Source organism: Eretmochelys imbricata, chromosome 3 (genome assembly GCF_965152235.1).
Source record: "Eretmochelys imbricata isolate rEreImb1 chromosome 3, rEreImb1.hap1, whole genome shotgun sequence".
In the NCBI taxonomy this organism is placed as follows: Eukaryota; Metazoa; Chordata; order Testudines; family Cheloniidae; genus Eretmochelys; species Eretmochelys imbricata.
The window spans coordinates 145,033,085-145,048,961 of record NC_135574.1 but is presented as its reverse complement, the minus strand read 5'-3'; the positions used below and the strand labels follow the sequence as shown (position 1 = coordinate 145,048,961).

Genomic DNA, 15,877 nt, shown 5'->3' with positions numbered 1-15,877 from the left:
TTTTTATGTGTTCATTTGGTACTCATGAAAGGGAGGAGCTGATGGCATTTGGTACTCATGAAAAGGAGGAGCTGATGGCACTTGCTAGTATAAATAAGCAAGTGGCAGACGAGCTCCCCCATCGCAGTTCCGCTCTTGTGCCTTCCTTTCTTACTTACGCTCCTGGGTAACTTCTCTCAAGACTGTGAGAGCTGCAGTGCACTCCACCTCTTCTGCGCCCTCCATCGGCTTCCTGAGGAAAGCTATAATATCCTCCTGATAAATAGGACCTAACAGAAGAGAAGTCTGACTAATAACAAGTGATGTAAAGGGAAGAAAACCCACCACATTTCCAAATGAAATTTTTTAGAAGAGTCAGGAATCTGAGATCCTGTTACTGTTATTTCATTTCAATGTTTCTTTCTATTCTTACCCAGCACCTGGAAGGCTCGCAATGCAGAGGTTTGGTTCCAGTTACTTGGCGTATCAGATATTTCAGACTTAGCACAAACCTGAAAACAGAAGAAATCCCTGTCACAGACACATGGTTCCACAGCAAAGGAGCATTTGAAACATTCACAGAAGCTGGAAAACCTGGTCCTTCAACACCCCAGGAATGTTTAACAAACCATCTCCTCTAAAATAGAATGAGCATATTTGCTTCATTCAGCCCTACAGGAGTGCCCCAAGATAGTGGAAAACTTAACAAACATATCAGAGACTGACAGAAGAACAAGAGTCTGTGTGACCCTGATTGGTGCATCAGAAGAGGGAATTCCTCTAAAGAAGGTTGTTAGGTTCTTATTCTCAAGAGAGGTCCTGTGATGAACCTTTCCTGTTGAGGAGAAAGCAGCACTCACTTCCTGACCTGGGAATAGAGAGCGGGAGAGAAGGGCAGTGCACAACGTGATAGAGAACAGCAGATGAAGAGGGACAGATCTGTGATGACAGAGAAGGGTGCTTTCATCCTTGGAGCTGGCATTCCCCTCTCAATGGAATAGCAGGTCGAATCATCCCTAAAAAATTCAGTCTTGACAGCCCTCTGCAGAAACATTAGATTTTTCACCCTTCTTCAGGATATCTGAGAAACGAAACAGCCTATGACAAGAGACAGGAAAGTGATGGGGAACAGACAACTGCAAAGAGCAAAATCAACTACTGACCACGAGTGACATCTGGAGCAAAGTGATATTATTTTCCACTCCTGATTGGAGTCAACCTCCTTACCTGTGTGAATAGAGTACTGAGAATATTGTCCAGACTATGGTACAACCTCTTGCTCCATTTCCTGTGGCACAGTACAGCATCCAGAAGATGGCACAAGCACTGTGGTAAAGAAGTGAAGAGTAATAAGGAATTATCTACTGAACCAATCACCTATGGAACTCTCCTTCTAATTATGAAAGGTTTCCACATATCCTATCAATGGCTGAATTTATCCCACACTTGTCTCTGTACTTCCTGACTCTCCAGGGACAAGAAGTAGACCATATGCTTCATTCCACAGGCCCCTGAATCTATCACCTGTCTTCATTTGAGATCAGGCCAGTGGTTCAACTGGTTGTATCCTATTCTCAGGTTTTCTTCTGTTTTCCTCATCTATTCCTTACTCTAGATATGTGTCCCTGCCCAGCTCCTTTCAGACAAAGCCTCGGCTTGGAATCAGTATCTCCTCACAACATGGAAGCAGTGGTTCTGTGGTAATGAAGAGCAATCTAACTCTTCTAGTCACCAATCACAGACATACCCTTGGATTGCTCACCTCTGTGACATAAAAATGTTGTATCCCGGTCTCATACTGATGCAGGAGTTCTGTGATCAAACACTGAAGATGATTTTTCAATGTTTGAATAGACATGATGAAAAACAGCTGGCCAATTACATCCAGTGTGGCTTCCATCACCTACGCAGAAGGAAGAAAAGGGAAGGAATAAACCTTTGCCAGGTGAGATTGAGCATGGTTACCAATATGTCCATGTATTGGCAGCATTGAGGTGCCTGGAAATATCTACAATTTTAGTAGCGATATCTCACCAAAACTTTCTAGAGAAGGTCTCTCACTTCTGAGGTCTGTGATAGGATGCGTCTGTGTATCCAATGTCAAGTCACATTTACTTATAGCTGCTGTTTTACACAGTAAAATTTTCAGCTAGTTTTACTCATCATCACTCTGAAATTTGTTTTAACATTCTTCCTCCACTGAATATCAGCATTTCAGATTATTTGCCCCTCCTCCCCCATGCCTGCATTTTCCCAGGTTGAATGTGATAGTGAAATTTGCTACCTATATTTTTAGCATCTTGGGTCCTTTTAATTATTTGTGTGTCCTCACTGGTATTTGCAACATTGCCCAATTTATTGTGCTTTGTAAATTCACTTTCCTCCAAGAGCTAAAAGAGGAAAAGTGTGATGAGAACTCTTGTCATATCCCTCTGCCCAGGTCTCTTTTGTTCTGTTCCTCCTCATGATGTCTGTTGTCCCCTTTATCCCTTCCCTGCGACTAATTTAGAGCCTAGGATGCAGTTAGGAATAATACAATTATTAAATTACTTCCTAGTGTTGAAAGCTATCAGGATGTGGAACAGTCCAGCAGAGGTGACAGAATTTCCATTGCTTAAGTTATTTCACATTAGACAACCCATGGGAGGTGGCAGCATAGAGAACAACCTGGCATTGGTACCAGGGATAGATAAAATGACCTAACAGGTCTTTTCCAACTTTAATTTCCATTTATGACAAAAGAAGGTTAGGTTGCAAACCAAAACACTAAAAAATTAGGAAATTCCAGTATTAAGGTAGCGTGTACAACCCTAATTCTGCTTTCTTATATGTATACACTCTGTAAACAGTCTTTAATGACAATCACAGGATCCCAGGATTTTTTGCTATAGGACACCTGCTCCATTCACGGAGACTTTCACAGGCTTAGAACTTGGCCAAATTTGGGTAAATTTTCACAGGAACAGGAACAGGCACAGCTCTGACAGCAGACTGACCCCCCTGCAACATTTCAACCTCTAGCTCCAAAGCATAGACTCTCTAGAGCTTTTCAGTGAAACAATAGTATTTTTTTACCATGGGAAAAATGTATTTTCCCTAAACTTGTTTTGAGAAACAGCTGAACCATTTTTGCTGAAATTCCTGCTCCCACCCCATCTCAAAGAAAAATTCAAATTCCTGGCATAGCAAATTTTAGCCTAAATAGCTGAAGTTTGGCAAAGCTTTTAGCAATTGAAAACCTGTCTTATAAAGGAAAACGTCAATCAAACCTACCTGCATCACCTATAGTCCAACTACTCTTGATAAGCATGTCAGATGAATGTTTCTGCTAAAATTATCAATCTTGAAATAGTTAACAATGTTGACATTTGAACAGTCATGATTAGGCTTCAGTGATAATGCCCAGATAAGATTAAAAAGGACAGCTAAAATCTCACAGAGGTATTGTTTTAAGCTGTCTGTCTGACAACTCCCATGTTGGTTCATGTTTGGATCTTCAGTACCATTAGGGCTAGAAACTTAATGTCTTTTCCCAAAAAGTTAATGCTCAGTTCCTGCAGAAAATCAGGAAGCCTTTAGAAACAGAAGGGTGTCCTAGCCCATCCTCACTCACTTCACTCCCTGCTTTTTTTCCTCTCATGATGGATTCTTCCACATCAAGAATGAGGCCACATTTTCAGAGGCAGAGAGAGATGTGAAGAAAGCTTGTCCTGCTGTCACCCAAGCTATAGCTGTTCTGTAGATAAATAGGCAATTCAACCTATCGCGCTGGCTTTCAGACTCCTTTCACCTGTACAGATTCACCTTCCAAATTCTACACACAGACTAAAAAATGCTCAGTGCCCAGGATTTCCTCTTCTCACCTTTCCCTTTGCAGTTGGGAACCATTTGTTGAAGAGCACCAAGAAAGTCACATAGGCTTTGGCAGCTGCAGTTTCTCTGGTAATGTCCAGCTCCTCAGCTCCCTGTGGTGGCTGTGCCAGGTACCTTGATGCACACCTGGAGAGTTCTCTTAGTACTGCACGGAGAGCCAAAGACTTGTATTTTACTTCACAATTGGTAATAATCAGCATAGTTTTGGAAAGTTCTGCAGGGTCCATAATTGAAATAAAGAACATCCACCCTGTTCACAAATTCAATTTGGAAAACCACCTTCCTGGAACTGATAGCTACTCCCCTCTAAACTCTGCTGGAGATCCCAGACATGTTTACATGATTCAGCCTTTGCAAGTTGAATAGTCAACATGAAATGGGGCCTAGCCACTCTGCACTACAGAGTAAAAAATACATGACAATTCTGAGACCCCATAGCTCACTTGGTAAAAGAGTCTCATTGACTGAAGATTTCCCTCTGAAATTAGAAACAAATGATGGATCAATGCACCTGCCTCAGCAACGTTACATACAGAACAAAATCAAAGCACTGAGGAAGTGATTTTGGAATATTCACTCCCCGTGACAGGTACACATTCATGGGAATAGGCTTATTGGCTTCAATGATGCAACAATGAGAGGAAAGGGTTTCAAAATCTGACCCTGGACACTGAATCTAAATGACTCTTTTCCAAGACATTAGGAGCATATTATCTTCATCCTCTTTCACATTCACAATCTTCCTAACCATGGCTCCATGCTTTGTCAATCTCCACTGACTTCCCTAGCCTTTCTGTACGCAATTCAATATATCCTTCCTGATGTTTGAAAATCTCCCTTGGACTCTCTTCTCCAGACCTCTCTGACCTGTATATTCAGCTACTTCCTCTGCCTCATCTCTCCACTCTCTTTCATCCTTGGCCTAAGAAAACATATAGGCTAGCTAGGAGTCAATAGTAGCTGGATCTCAGTTGGGGAAGAAACGGATATAAGGAGCTTCCCCTCCCCCCACCCCCTTATTGTATAAGTTTAGGCAGAACTGCATTCCCTGTGCTCAGGCAAGCACTTGCTAATTCTCCGCTCCCCTCCTCCCTCTTGATGCATCATAAAGTCAAAAAAGGAAGTCTGTGGGAAATGAGATCCAGACCTGGGAAAGGGAAAATCCCTAAAATACAAGGAAACTTGAAATTCTCACCATCACTAAATATCAGCATATATTCTTCTGACTGGACCAGGGGCAGGGCTGGCAGGACACAGTCCCACATTGCACCTATATAGGGTGCCATTACTGGAAGAAAGGAAAGGAAAACCCAATCACCTTTGTTTCCAGCTGAAACATTCTTTTTTGTCCTGTGGGATTCATCTTCAGTACAAGATGAAGGGATATTTGCTTAAGGGAATTGTATCTGCCTGTCGAGCCCACTGCAGAGCAATGGAGTGTGTGTTTCATATCACATATGTAAAAGGGATACACAACTCTATGCATTTTTGATAGATGTAGCTCAAGCTACAAGCAGTTGTTACTTGTGAGCAGTTCCAAGTGGGCTGATACCTTGACAAACAACTGCTCCAGCAAGTAGTTTTTATAAAAAGCCAAATGTTAGGAACACTATAACATGAAGGGCTCTCCCATCATTATCCATTAACATACAGAGGACAAAGGTTGGCTATAGACTATAGATCTTCCATCTGTGGCCTGGAAAAATACCCAGATCGCCTCTCAGAAAGAAACTCTTACGGAATGCAATATTTTCACAGGAAAATGATGTTTGCAAGAATCTAAAAAATAAATCTGTAGTGGAAAGGTGTGTAGGTGAGGGAGAGCAGAAGGAGGGTCTCCGGTTGTGTAGGTCCAGGAGATATTGTGGGTCCTTATATACATAGGCATCTATACTACACCTTCTCACCAAGATAGCTTTCCACCTCTTTCTGCACTCCCCAACAGTAGCCAATGGATCCCTCCACCTCCCATTCCTTCAAAAGCTTCCTTTCCTGGCCCCAGAAGCATATCCTTCCCCTCAAGCACTTCAAGACCCCAACCTTCCTAGCTGTCAGTGGCTCCTGCAAGAAGCCAAGATTAATCATTGGATGATATGGTCTCTGCCAAACTGGTGCTCCTGCTGCAGCCAAAAGCATGAGCTAAACCGAATGAAAGTGTAAAAACACAAGGGTACAGGACTTACCTTGCACCACAAGGGCCAGATTGTACCTTTAAGGTATATGCCTGTGGTGGAGGCAGTGTGAAGCTGCACTGACCCAAAGGAGTTTGAGGAGGGAGCATGTATACTGCACTGTCCCTTTGGATGGTGCAGCCTACTCAGCTCTGCAGTCCAGTGCAGAGGTGGGACAGGGCCATGTTCCTTTTGGGGCCATTTGCAACCCGGGTGGTGTGTGAAGAAAGCAGCCCCAGCACTCTACCAAGCACAAGTACTATGATTTTCCTGAGCCCAAACTCCCTCCCACCACTGACACAGCCACAATAAGGCTATGGACAATCTATCCCTAAGAGGATGAGAGGAAGCTCCTTCAGGAGTGAATGGTGTAGGGCTGAGATGTCTGAAATCCTGCTCCTCCCCCCACCCCGAACATTTTAAGTTTTCAGAAAAAAAAAAAAACCCCAAACTTCACAAAACCAGAAATTTTTAATTGAAAATGGGAATTTAGTGCCTCATGGGAGTTGTAGTTTGCTCTTCATGTCCCCATTCTATTCTCTAGGCTGGGCGGCCCAGCTGGAGTACATCTCTTATAATGCACCATGGCCAGGCTCTCCACATTATACGGTCTCCCTTCACCAAGGGGGGAGACCATGATCCATTGTGGAAGATGTAGTCAAGCAGCTGATCCAAGCTCATAGAGAACGGGAATATGAAGAGCAAACTACAACTCCATGAGGCACCACAACTCTCATTTTTGGCACAATCTTTAGGTTTGGGGCTAAAATATTTTGACAAAAAAACCAACCAAACAAAATCTACCGAGGAAAGCAGACACTTGTAATGAAAAAATTCATTTTGTCACAACCCCAATTTTCCATTGAAAGCCAGTTTACATGGGAAATTTTTGACCAGCCACAGAGTGGCAGTCATTATATGAAGGGTACATAGGAAAAGCCCAGATAACTCAGACCCGTTTAGTGGGGCCACACATGTGAACACTTCCCTGGAGAATAACATGAAACACTTTCCAATCTAACAAGAAACTCAGACAACAGGAAGTTCAGAAAGATGGTACCACTGAGTTGACAGAGCTTCTCCATTGCACAGAGGACACTGTGGTGGGGCAGAACTTTTGGCTGGAATCTTTCCTGTAGCGTGGCCACGACATCTCCTGGGCAGTGCTTCCCAATGGCCACTAGGATTGCAATGGCAGCCTCCTCAAATTCCTTCTTCAGTTCCTTGATCAGCACAGAGAAATTCTTGCCTTATTAGATGCACTCAGAATTACACATGAAGGACTTTTCTCTGTGGAATCATTACCATCAGAAAAGAGTCCAAGAGACAGGTAAGGGAGTGAACAGCTTCAGCTGAGATCTGGAAACCATGTCTCCCTTCCCCCCTGCCATGTTTGGGGAAGGAGAAGGCGGGGGTGATAACGCAATCCTATCAGGGAACTAGAAAAGTGATCAACCTGATTAACTTAGGGTGTATCCTATCTTAGTCATTACAGTCCTATGGTCTCACCGCTACAGCATCATGGATCAAATTCATCCTTGGGATCCTATTTTCCAGCTTCAGGACATTGGTAACTCTCACTGAAATCAATGGGAATTACTCAGATCCCATGGCAAAGGAACAGGACCCCTGGCATAACTCTACTCACTTCAATAGAGTTACATCAGGGATGAATTCAGTCCTGTCATCTAAACGGGCAGAATGCTAATGAGGAAATAAGTTTAAATGGCTTGTTTAGACAGACAAAGGTAACACGCTATTCCAGGACAGGCATTGCTTTCCTACAATTATCCATGATAAAATAATAAAACAGCATTAAATTTGGGTTCCTGAAGGATCGCAAAGCACTTTGCATATAATATGTTATATAATCTCTAAAGGATCATGCAGCCACAACTGGGGCTGATCATGGCAGTAGTTCTACACCAACAAGCTCTTTGGGACAGGGACTGTATTGTTGTTCTGTGTTTATGCAATGCCAAGGATAGTAGGGTCCTGGTCCTTTACTAGGTCTCCTCAGCACTATTATAATACAAATAATAAATGTTTATAATAATAAATAACATTAAATGACAGTTGGAGCAAAATGCATCTACAGGAGGATTTTCACATATAGTAAACGGAATGACTAGCTCTAGAACATAATTTTGCCAAAAGTGCCACAGAGCCTGTTATAGTTCACTTCAGTTACTGAATAAACCTGAATATGTTTACTTAACTCATGAGAGCTGACAAAATCTCAGCTCAGGTTATCATATGGGCTTCAGAAACGTGTCATGTGACATATGCCCAGGACACCAGTAACCATCCTTTATTGTTCATGGCACTATTACCTAAAGAAAGAATGAACCTCTGAATACGACCTGGATGTCTGGATTCAGTTTTGAGTCCCTCTTTCTCTCCTACATCTTATATTCTTACCGTATTCTTGATTAGATTAATGGAGGTGATGTCAAGCAGACGCTGAGCCAGGTCACTGTTCAGGTGGTTGACAACACTGATTTTTCTTTCTAGGTTTCTCAAGATGTGGAGCTGGTGCTCCACAGACAGCTGCAAGGAGGACAGAAAACAGCGACTTAGGTTGATGTTTGGGAAAGTGAGAATTTAACATAGTTTCTGACAAATTCTGTGGATTATAATATTATTCCAACTGTTGTGATTGGTGGGATGGGTCAGGAGAGAAGGAATCAGAGCATATGGGAAACATGTGAGGGAAATAGACTGAATCAAATCAAGTAAGTAGAGAGGTGGGATGAATCACAGGGAACAGACGAGGGGAGAAGTTGGCTTATATGGGAGAGGCAAAATGAAGGAGGCTGGTTCATATAAACTGTTTTTGCATTGCATAAAGACTGTTCATACCAAATCATTGTTCTCAAGACATTCTAGGATGCTCTTTATCTCCACCTCCTCATTGTCCAATTCAGTGAGCTCGGTTACTCCTTCTCCCTTCCCCAAAGCCTTTTGGAATATTTTTGAAGCTGACAAAAAGAAAGAAAGTTAATTCTTGTCTAATAGGAGAATACCCACCTCCTCCCTGTCAAGCAGGACAAAAAACACAGTGAAATGCACAGTCTCACACCATCAGTTCCTCTGGAAATGTTCCCTACATTCTGGACTAAATCCTTAGGTGCTTTAAATGCATTGAGTTCAGTGGAGCTGTGTTGATTTACACCAGCCAAGGACCTGTCACTCCCTGTCCAAAATGGTTAATGACACAATGGAATATAGAGGTTTCACACTATCATGATCCTGCAAATGCCTCAGATTTGTAATGCAGAGAAGACAGTGAACAGTCTGGAAGAAAAACGTAATCACGGTTACAGGGAAAGTGCTATGCAAATGAAGGAATCTTTAGTTTGCAATGAGAGGATATAGATCACATTGCACAGGAGCTATGGCCATCATTCAAAGACCATTGAAGTTAATGGAAAGACTCCCATTGACTAGACCTGGGTGAGTAATGTATTTTTTACTTCACTGACAATTGCAATAAAAAAATGTTTTGGGTTGAACCAAAACCAAAATTTAAAAAAATTTCTGGTGAATTTAAGGTTTCAGAGTAGCAGCCGTGTTAGTCTGTATTCGCAAAAAGAAAAGGAGTACTTGTGGCACCTTAGAGACTAACAAATTTATTTGAGCATAAGTTTTCATGAAGAGAGCTGTAGCTCACGAAAGCTTATGCTCAAATAAATTTGTTAGTCTCTAAGGTGCCACAAGTATTACTTTTCTTTTTGGTGAATTTAAGAGTAAAAAAAAATGTTTCAGGTCAAATTAAATGTTTTGTTTAAGTTTCAAGCATTTTAAAACTTTTTAATTAAAAAAAAAAGGTTAAAGGAACAAAACAAAAACTCATTTTCAATTGAAAACCTGAAACATTTTTGTTTTGAAAATGTCAAAAATAAACTTATTTTTTCCAGTGTTTTTTTCACCTAACAAATGATTTGGCAAAATCAACATGAATTTACTAAACTTTTTGGTGTTGCCAAACCTGCATTTTTTGCTGGAAAAAATTTCAGTCAAAACATTTTGTTCAGCTCTACCACTGACTTCTATGGGCTCTGTGACAGAAAGTTTGGATTGCTACAAGTTGCAACTTAATAAGTCAGAAGACTTAACAGAAAAAAAAGAAAAAGATAAACAAGCAGTTATGAAAAACTGAATTAATATTAATTTTGATTTAAATAATAGTTTTCAATTGACCTCTAGACAGGTAAGCAGTCAGATGCCTTGAAAACTTTGGAGGAAAAGCGTTACCAAAAATGCAAAGTATTATTCATTTATTTTAATTAATTACAAATATCTGTCAATCTGTGAACCAGACACTCTTCTAATGACAGGGATAGTGCAGAAATTACCCATAAAACTCCACAGCCAAGTCAACCATTAATCTCAAGGGTGAGAACAGTGCCACCACAGGAAGACAGGAAAGACGGACATTTAGCTGAACCTCCTACCTTTTCAATAAGCTGCACAGGATTTAGCCACCAAAGTTGCAGGTTTAAAGGACAGACACTAATTCAGGCACAATAGCCTTTAGTCTAGAGGTACCATGGCTATAGAAAACCATGAAGTACGGGGGGTGGAACAATGAAATTATGATGAAGTGAAAAGAAAACCAAAATTTAAGAATCATAGCATACCTATGCTGCCCTTAATCTGGGTGCATGAGGTCTCTAATAATTTTTGTTGCCCTTCTCTGGACCATATATGTTTCTGCTTTTTCTTTTTTTGATGTAACCAAGTGTGGTATCATTTTAGAACCAAATTCTTCTCTCAGTTCCAGAGGTATAAATCCAGGATAATCTTATTAAAAACCAGTTGAGTTACTCCCATTTACCAATGTTCTTACACTGCACCTGTCAAGGTGGTGTGTGAGCAAATCTGGATTTGAACCAGCATAACTGAAAATAGAACTTGACCTTCCCTGGCTGATATGTTCGCTTTTAGTTGATGATGTCTTGGCCTTGCAAGAGGATGGACTTGAATTTAAATGTTATTCTCTGTGCCTCTCTCTTGTTATCCTGAAACTAAACACAATGTTCAAGGTCACCAATGTATTTAATAGCATGTTTATATAGTCACAGTAACAATATTCTCCATATTGTTTTCTCTCCTTTTCTTAATATAGCTGTGACGGGTTTTGCTTGTTGTGTGGTGATAGGAAGATAACTTGGTATGCAAGTCCTGTTAGGGAGATCACTGACGAGAGGAATTCTCCAGTATGACGTTTGGCTTTGGATCATTCAGACTCTCTGAAAGGCACGTCCTGAGCTGGGTGGGCATGAGTCCGTCCCTTTTCACTTCTCCTATAGTATCTAGCAAGTGATTTGCCTACTTCCTGGCCTGGTATGAATGTGCCTTTTCTCTTTTCTTTCTGTCCTAGAGCTGGACATATTCTCCTTCTTTCCTTTTCCATCTCCTATTTTCCTCTCTTCAAACAGAACCATTAGGAAAATAAAGGTGTTACAGCAGTTTAGAAAAAGGCCTTTGAGAGTGCATCAGGGTGAAGCAGGATTGGCTCTGTTGTTTCTACAGCCCTTTCAAGATGTAAAATGCTGCGCAAATGCTATTCATCATTAATAACAATAATGTTTTATTGAACTATTACAGGAAATAGTAATACCTTGTATGTTAATACTGTAATATAGCAAAGTTGGCTTCCTCTATCAATTTCCTGTTTTAAGATACTATTATTAAGTTACCTAGGACCAATATAGAATTATGAAAAAGTCCAACATAGCATATGAGAGCATGGAACAAACCCTAATGAGCCAAGTCACGTACACAACATATGGCCACAGAACGTGGATACATAAGTTCTTAAATGTGCTGTAGTGCACAATCCTACACTGGCTAAATCATAAGGGGTAATGATGAATTAATTATATATTATGTCAGCTAAAGATTTAGTGAGAAAGTAGGGATGGGAAAGTCATTTAAAGAGACATTTTTGGGTAGATTAGGCACAACCTGTAGTTGTTTTAAACTAAAACAGAAAAAATAACGTATGTGAAAGTGGTTCCTTCCAACACTGAAGTACTTGGATCATTGTACATCCTAATTTGGGTGAGTGGTCTTTCATAGTGAGTTATACACAGACTAATTAGAGGGGGAAGGAAAGCAAATATCACATCATCATCATTATTTTACATTGATATTGTGGTAGTGACTAATGACCTCAATTAAGTCATAACAGCATCACACTAGCCACTGTGTAAATGTATAGTGAGTGACACTTCCTGCTCCAAAGAGCTTATAGTCTAACAGACAATACATAACAGGTGGGCAGTAGGACGGTAAGGTAAGATGGGGTAACAAAAACAATAGTGTGTTTTAGTACAGACTAGCTGTAGCTAAGAATTATGCACAATCAATAGCAGATATCACAGCTCACCACAGACATATAAAGGAAAAATGCCAAAATCATAGGTCTCATTTTAATATCCTGTTGCTGCTTTTTGACCTGAGTGGCTAGTCAAATTTTAGGGCCCTGGGGATGTGCCAGTTGGAACAAGAAATTGTTGGAAAGTAGCATTTTCTTTGACGCTTGCTTGTTTATTTACAAGGAACGTACAAAGTCTTCCTTCTCTGAATTCAGGAGGAACCAAGAACAAAAGGTGCAGTTTCACAGCCCCCAAGCCTCTTTAGCCAAAACCAGACCCAAAATTTTCTCTCTAAGTCACACTGTGCTCACAAGCTAGTGCTTGGCTTTCTTGCTTTTTGCCTCTGCCTCTCGGTGTTCTGTCTGTTCTCAGTTTCCATGTGTTCTGCCTTCCATCCCGCACACAGATGCAAAATGAACAATACTTATCAAAGCCTCGCTGCCTGCCCACTCAGTCCAAACTGTGGGGTTTTTCACAGTCTCCTTTTGTTTTAGATTGGGGGCGTCTGATTAACTCAGTTATGTAAATTGAAAGGTGCATTCACACTCTGTCCCAACAGATTTGTTATCAGTGCAGTCATCAGCACCTCTCAGCATAATGCTCTTTTCTTTTACAGTAAAAGCTACTTAATAACACTTAGCTGATTGTTTAAAATATTGTAGGACTGCTATACACTGCGTCTCATTCAGTAGCAGCAAACCTCTCTACATCATAATCAAATGACAAATGCCTAACCTAATTTTGAAGAGCTCCTGCCCACGCTTACCTTTGATGCAGCCAGGTTCAAACATGGCAATGCTTAAGGTTCTCAGTTAAATTAGTGCAGCTGTTTATTATAACAGGATTGTCTAGTGGTTAGGGCACAATGGGACCCAGGAAACCCACGTTCACGTCCCTGTTCCACCCCAGACTTCTTGTATGACCTTCTGCAAGTCTCTCTCTACCTCTGTTCCCCCTCTGTAAAATGGGAATAGCACTTTCTTAACTGACAGATAAATACATTAAAGATTATGAGGAACTCAGATACTACAATAACAGGGAACAGATAAGTACCTAAGAGATAGATCCACCTGCCCACTATCTCTGAACAAGTCTCTTCAATAAGTGTCAATATGAAGGAAGCAAGAGTCTCCTCCTAAAACCCGATTCAACCCAGTAGCTTTCTGTTTTCCTGGAGTTAAAGATTATTTACAAAAAAACATTTAAAATGTATTTATCAACTGTTCTCACTGGCATCTGGGGAAACAAAAACAAGTTACTTACTTGTAACTGGAGTTCTTCGAGATGACTGCATGTTCACATATGTGGGTAGTGGGCTGACCAATGCAGCCTAACGGTCGAACCTTGTCCAAGCAGTGCCTATTAGAGCACATGTGTGCCCCCTCCTGCTGCTCCTCTCACTGTCTTGGAACGTTCTGAAGGGGAGGCTACATAAGGGGTGCTGCACCCTCTACTGCCTCAGTTGCTTCCACCACTGACCCAAAGGAACCAAAATAGGACTCTGAGAAAAGGGGAAAGAAGAGCAATAAGTGAGCGTAGACAGAGGTCTCTCAAAGAACTTTGATTACAAGTAACCAAACCTCATTTCTTCTTCAAATGGCTCTGCATATTCGCACTTACGTGTAATTTGGCAAGCAGTGGTAAAAACTCAGGAGATGAAACAGTGTCCTAATTAATGGCTGCAGCACTGCTCCACCAAACCTAATATTTTCTCTTGAAGCCAAATCCAGCGCATAATGTTTAGTAAACATATGGACTGACTTCCAGGTAGTAGCCTTACGTTACGTATTGCCCCAGTAGGAATAAACAAATGATGCTGCTACTGCCCTAGTGGAATGCGATCTCACAACAGTGGGCACAAGTATTACTGCTAACTTGTAACATTCAATTGCACACTGCTTAACGCATCTGGAAATAGTCTGAGCAGATACATGACAATTCATCACTCTCAGCATAAGAAATAACTTAGAAGAGTTCCTAAAATGCTTAGTTCTATTTAAATAAGATACCAAAGCTCTTCTAGCATCTTAAGTATGTAAAGCACTTTCCCCTTTATTAGCATGAGTCTTTGGGGGGAGGGGGGAAACACTGGTAAATTAACTGATGTGAAACTGCAACACTATTTTTGGTAAAAACCTGGGATCAGGTGTAAGAACCACATTGTCTTTGTGAAAAAAGAGTAAATGGAAGCTTGGCTATCAAGACATGTAATTTGCTCATCCTCTGGCTCTTGTTAGAGGAACAGTAAACACAGTGAGTATGAAAATATGAAAAACACTCATGAGGTATCTGATAGCATTTGTCTGGTATCTTAGATAGGCTGACAAAATACACAGTCTTAGCAGGTTGCAAACAGTATGGGTAAAGATGTCCTATTTCTTGAAGGAGGACCTACAGTGTTGAATACAGGGTGTGACACCTCTTCCAGAGGAACGAGGTAAGTCCAAAGTGGATGCCATACAACCCGCTGATTTGTGGAATTGCAAAGGATGCTCAGAAAGATGATGCAGCACCAATGTCCATGCTTATCAGGTGACAAATCAGGATCAAAGTCAGTATCCACCTGACCCTGCTCAAAAAGAGGCATGACCACCTCTTCTTCTTCTTCCGACAAAATGTCAGGAACCACCATTTGAGCTGCAGACGGATCTGGCAGATTGGATCCACGTAATCCTCAGCTACCAGATCCTTATCAGTCAGAACCCCATTTTTACAGCCATAAGGTGGATGATTCAAAAATTCTGGGGGTAGATTAGACCACGGAGACCAGGACTGTCAGTCTCTCCAATCATTGGGATCCAGGAACATATCCATACGAGGACTGCTCCAAAAGACTGAGGAAACCCAGACTTAGGTGGCAAAAATTTGGATGGTTCAAATCTTTTAACTCTTCCTCTATCCTCTTCTGAGGATCCAATCTCAGATCCCATTACAGCTATCGTCAGAGAAAGCAACAGCGGGTGTAGAGACGTAAAAGGTCAGAAGGATCAGCCTGGTGAACTTCTAGGAGTAGGCGGAGGAGGTGGCAAAGATGGATCTGGAGACAGTCACAATAATTTTCTAATCTACCCCTCTTTTCAGATGAAGCAGATTTAGATCTATCAAAGCCTCTCTCTTCCTCTTCCCCAACAGTCTCTCACTCAGATCCGATGAATGCTCAGAAGCTTAACGGGGAACATCAGCCACCTCAGTAATAGCCCTTTTCAGAATCAAAAGTGACACTGAATTGGGAATGAACAACAGTACCAATATTATGGGTTTAGGCATCAGCAGCTCTGGAAAGAGTTTCAGCTCCATAACCGTGTACTGTGAAGCCGAATGTGGAAATGGTTTAGATTTCAGTGTCAGAATTGCAGAGGACATGAGAGAATCGGACAGATCCAGTAAGTCTGACCTATGGGATCTGGCACAGCTAACAGTGGCAGTCTTCTCTCTCATCTTTTTCTTCAGAACCAACAGCTTAAATGT

At 41.3% G+C, this 15,877-nt stretch overlaps 1 protein-coding gene across 1 annotated transcript in view; it reads right to left on the bottom strand.

Moving 5' to 3' along the window:
• The window catches only part of LOC144262213 (maestro heat-like repeat-containing protein family member 1), a 62,198-nt gene extending 48,495 nt beyond the window's left edge, over window positions 1-13,703 (bottom strand). Inside the window, exons 1-10 of the mRNA XM_077811887.1 lie at window positions 13,673-13,703; window positions 8,886-9,004; window positions 8,445-8,573; window positions 7,084-7,246; window positions 5,048-5,140; window positions 3,843-3,997; window positions 1,742-1,882; window positions 1,207-1,305; window positions 413-491; window positions 159-269 (exon numbers count right to left, since the gene is read on the bottom strand). Coding sequence (XP_077668013.1) covers window positions 159-269; window positions 413-491; window positions 1,207-1,305; window positions 1,742-1,882; window positions 3,843-3,997; window positions 5,048-5,140; window positions 7,084-7,246; window positions 8,445-8,573; window positions 8,886-9,004; window positions 13,673-13,703 — 1,120 coding nt within the window. The remainder of the gene's footprint in view (window positions 1-158; window positions 270-412; window positions 492-1,206; window positions 1,306-1,741; window positions 1,883-3,842; window positions 3,998-5,047; window positions 5,141-7,083; window positions 7,247-8,444; window positions 8,574-8,885; window positions 9,005-13,672) is intronic.
• Between the last annotated feature and the right edge of the window lie 2,174 nt (window positions 13,704-15,877).